General features: G+C 37.9%; 1 protein-coding gene across 1 annotated transcript; it reads left to right on the top strand.

Annotated features, from left to right (window-relative positions):
- The first annotated feature begins 3,310 nt into the window (after positions 1 to 3,310).
- On the top strand, positions 3,311 to 4,119 carry LOC150078629 (histone H2A-like). The gene has a single exon (XM_090383856.1). The coding sequence runs from the start codon at positions 3,347 to 3,349 to the stop codon at positions 3,719 to 3,721; it is 375 nt and encodes a 124-aa protein (XP_090239982.1). The 5' UTR covers positions 3,311 to 3,346; the 3' UTR covers positions 3,722 to 4,119.
- The last annotated feature ends 817 nt before the right edge of the window (positions 4,120 to 4,936 follow it).

Below are 4,936 nucleotides of genomic sequence, written 5' to 3'. Positions count from 1 at the left end.
TTTCTTATTGTATCAACAACAAGGCAATCAAAAAAGTTAGTACAGCCAAAAATGTAGGTGTCTTTATTAAAGAATCATTTTCCTTTGATGTCCATGTCTCTAACATTGTGAAGGCAGCTAGCAAAAAACTAGGTTTCCTGAAAAGAATTAACCGAGACCAGAAGCGGATTAAGGTCGGCTGAGGTCCCGGGCGCAGAAGAAAATATTGGGCCCCTTAAAAAAAAAGAGAGAGACAGGGAAAATAAAAATACATGTTAACCATTTTTTAAAATAAATAAAAAATATTATGTACTTTTTTTTCTTTTTATTCATCGGCTTCTGTGGCCATAGTGCACCTCCCAAGGTTTTTGCAGTACTTTGATCCAAGCCCGAGGCGGGATTCGAAGCCGCGACCTTTGGGCTGCCAGGCAGGCACTTTACCCACCTGGCTAGTCCGGTCGGCTATTATGTACTATTAATGTTTTATTTCCAATAAAATTTGAATATAATATATGTATAATATAATTAATAATAGCATAATAATAATCACAAAGTTTTGAACTAATAGTTGAACATATTAGTTTAACTCTTAAAATTACTATTACTATATTGTGTTAAATATTATAATATTTAATATATTATTTTTTTAATATATATTTAATATATTAAATAAATATTTAATATAATAATATTAAAGCCAGCGGGTGGTTGGTTGGTGGAACAGACTGCCATATCCCTTGTGGTGGAGGTTGATAGCTTAAATAAGTTTAAGGCTCAGCTGGACAGGTATTTTGAACGAACAGAGGGGTGAAGTGGAAGTGGGTTTTTTTTTTTTTTTTTTTTTTTGGCTGATGCTGCATAAGCTTGCTTTCTTGCATCAAATGCCTCTACTAATGCTAATGCTAATGCTATATTAGGGTTACCCGTAAATGATTACATTAACCCATATTCGTGTCTGTAAATTGCGTGTGTTCTCTGGTCGATTTGCCTGTTTTGCTGGACGAAACGTGGCTGAGTTAGTCGGTCTACCCCTGAGACCGACTAACTCAGCCACGGAATGAAAAAAAGCGCACTAAAGTTCCTCGTGTCATCGACGGGATTCGAACCCGGGCCTTTTCCACCCGGTGTGGGGAGGACGGTGACAGTTTAACTATTAATTGAACTAATATGTTCAACTAATTTGTTGGGGTTTTGCGTGGGCCCTTCATTAGTCGGGGCCCAGGGCGCGCGCCCGGTGCGCCCGCCGTTAAATCCGCCTCGGTCCGAGACTTCATTCAGTTGGCACTTTTCATCTTTCTTTACAAAATCTATGTTAGGCCAGCCCTAGAATGTGCCTGACAGGTCTGGTCCCCACACGTTGCTTACCAAAAATTAGAAAATGAAAATATTCAAAAAAAAAGAGCAATCCAGTACGTCTGCTTTAAAAGTGGCCTTGAATACAATGAGAAATGCTACCAAGAGTGGTGTGTATTCTTTGGACTCGAAACGCTGGAAAAAAGAAGAGATAAAGCCGACTTACTCCTTTCAGCTGTTAAATGGTACCCTGAATTGCCCTCATCTCGTCTCACAAATAAATTTCAACGCACCGACAAGAGCGTTAAGAAACCATCCTATGCGAGAACAAATTATGGATACTACAACTTCTACAACAGGACCGCAAAATCAATGAACAAAGCAAATGTGGAGATATTTGACACCCCCGGACACTTCAAGAGGCAACTGAAATTGCTAACCTCATCCGTTACCTGATTAAAATGGAGTTCTAAGACTCTGATTGTGTAATGTGTGTGAAGAAATACCAGTGCTCTGCCTTACTCCTACCTGTTCACTTAAATAGGACGGATGAGTCCTACTTTTATTTATTTATTTTTATTTTATCGGTACATTTCAATTCACTGATCTTATGTACATTTATTTCTCTCTTTACTTTGGAAATGTATACTCCAAGCTTCTGCTTTGAAGCTGCACCCTCAGGCACGTTTGGTTGCTGTTAACAATAATAATAATAGAAACCCCTGGTGCCGTTCGACACTAAACACACTCTACACCACATATAGTACTTTGAAAAAATGCTCACACGATGAATATACACATGTAAATATTTGTTTATACTTCGAGACAACTGATATTGTCAGAGGAGCTCTGGACATGTTGTATTGAGGGTTTTCTGGTGCAAGAGCAAGACAGAGAATACAGAAACAGCACATTTAGCAGTCATCCGAGTTTGGACCACGGTCACTCAAAGCACTTATGCCTGATCGTACTTAGTTTAAATTTTAAATTTTCGTCATTAATTTCTTATGAGGCACTTAGTCAATCATTTCATCGTTAACTTGATACAGTACATTCATTTGCTTTGAACAAGATGTAAAAATTATAACACTGTCACTTTTTAATCACATGTATAATCTGTATCAGTGGCGTATCCAGGTATCATTGTAAGGGGGGGGGGGGGGGGCATGGCAACCAGGTTTTTGAGGGTTTTTTTAGAACGTCTCATGCGTTCATATCTATTTTTGGGCGGTATATACCCCTTCTGCCTCCCCTGATCTGTATATACGAATAACCGTCATTCGATAATAACGTATAATCAGAATGAAAATATAACAGTGATGGATGCTAACCGCACTTAAATTTCATTTTAAAATAACACCTCGGTCCCAAAAGTTATAAAAAGTATTTTACACCAATCGATCAGCGTTTGTCATCGATTTAAAACATTTGAATGAGGAGGGAAAAAAATTCGCTTAGCACACCTAAGCCTAACTTAGCAACATTGGTTCTGAACTTCAGAAATTTTTCGATAACACAAAGAAAAGAAATGTTTTCTGATGTTGAGCTATAGCCAGGTAGAATCAAATAATAATAAAGCACTGTGGTTCAGTGTTACCACCATTCACAGGAATGATCATTTTTACTTTGTATTTCTGAATAAAATTTGATACAATAAATTTGAATCACACTATACATTTTATACAGAAGTATTTTGTTATATGATACATTTGTTGATTATTAATTTCGTGCACGTCGAAAAAGTATTCTGTTAATACAAGCGAGTTCGTTTTCCTCAAAATGATAAAAAAAATAATAAGAATTTTTTGGAAGGGGGGGGAGTTCAACAGTAACTAAAGATGGCGGCACACTATTCATTTCCTATGGAAAGCAGCAGTAGTGATTATTTTTCACGACGTATTTGAAAGCTTCAACTTGCTGCACTCAAAGAGGCCAATCAGAAACAAGCTATACAAAACAACGAATTCTATTGGTTGCTTCCAAATCCTCGGTTAATCTATATATATTCGCAGAGAGGAATTCTATTGCAGTTATATTTTACGTGTTTTATTCTATCGGTTTAAATTTCGAAATCATGTCTGGCCGTGGTAAAGGAGGGAAGGCAAAGGCAAAAAGCAAGACTAGGTCAAGTCGCGCTGGCTTACAGTTTCCAGTTGGACGTATTCATCGTTTATTGCGAAAGGGTAACTATGCGGAACGTGTAGGAGCTGGGGCGCCGGTTTACCTCGCTGCCGTCTTGGAATATTTAGCTGCGGAAGTGTTGGAATTAGCAGGGAATGCCGCCCGTGATAACAAAAAAAGTCGGATCATTCCCCGTCACTTACAGTTGGCCATCCGGAATGACGAAGAACTGAATAGACTGCTTTCTGGAGTAACCATTGCCCAAGGAGGTGTCTTGCCCAATATCCAAGCTGTTCTGCTTCCCAAGAAAACAGAGAAGAAATCCTAAATTGCAAATTTCGTTTTGAGTACAACGGCCCTTTTCAGGGCCACCAAATTCTGATAAAGGGATGCCTGATCGTACATAGTCACTCTTTTTACAAAGGTTTGGGTTATCGAAATGCGATTTGGTTATTTTTACATCGGTATTATTTAAAGAATATGCATTCACAGTAAATGAACTTTTATTTAATATTGGTGTTAGATCTTCTAAGCCGGTGGTCCAGACATTGACATTGGCCCGTTCTGTATTTTCCATCTAAGTACGGAAATGGAGTTAGCGGCGATCTCAAGCAACTAACGTGTGTGTAAGACTCAAATTTTAATCACTTTTTCTTCAAAAGCAACGCATCTGTTCAACGAGTCATTCCGAATGTTTTCAAAATGGCGGACTGACAGGTGCGTTGTTTTTTTTTTTTTTTTTTTTTAAGTGTAGAGTTGAACTGCCTTCGTTTGTTCGTCAACCACTACTTTCTTTTATCGTTCATTGTTATTGTACATGTATATGAAGGGTTTATAGCTGTATATGATTTTTAATCGGTACATTAAAGTACTTCAACCCACTAATTCTGTTACCTGAGATTATTAAAACGTTACTTTGTACAAGTGGATTCGTCCACCTAAAAGTTCTGAAGTCGTTAGATGGATATCCTGTGAAGTCATCTTAAATATACTTCGGGATTTCCTCTGTGATTAATTAAACGTTATAAATTAATAGGTATAAACTGTAGTGCTATCGTAATTGTCTTTATTGCAGAAATGGTTCGGAAACACGGATTAGCCCTAGAGGTGATCACAATGGAGCCACGCCCTAGACGTTTGCCATACCTGTTTTCCAGAACTCGTGCAGTTATCAACCAGACTGCAAACCTCTACAGAGTTGGTACGAAGATTTTGTGAGACTGAAAAAAATAATCTTATACTGTATAATGCAACACAGCTAATATAAAAAAAAAAAAGGTATTGCCAAAGGAATCCTGCCAGCTTAAAACTACAGATTAGAACAAATGTTTTGCGGTTTCATGCAACGAACCCGTCTTATCCACGCGAAAAACTACGCCCCAATTCTTGAACAACACTTCCCTTTATTCCAGTGTGAGTGAACGATCGTTCATTCACTTTCAAAAAAAATCTCTGTAACTGTTCCTGCAAGAGCAATGGCGTGTTATTTTCCTCCTAGCGATAACTGGCATTCGGTATTTTCTGTTAATTAGTCTCACTTTAT

The sequence above is a fragment of the Mastigoproctus giganteus genome, chromosome 10 (assembly GCF_048544385.1).
Source record: "Mastigoproctus giganteus isolate SK-2022 chromosome 10, ASM4854438v1, whole genome shotgun sequence".
Classification (NCBI taxonomy): Eukaryota; Metazoa; Arthropoda; class Arachnida; order Uropygi; family Thelyphonidae; genus Mastigoproctus; species Mastigoproctus giganteus.
The sequence above is the reverse complement of the archived record's forward strand: the minus strand, read 5'-3'. Positions and strand labels throughout refer to the sequence as shown.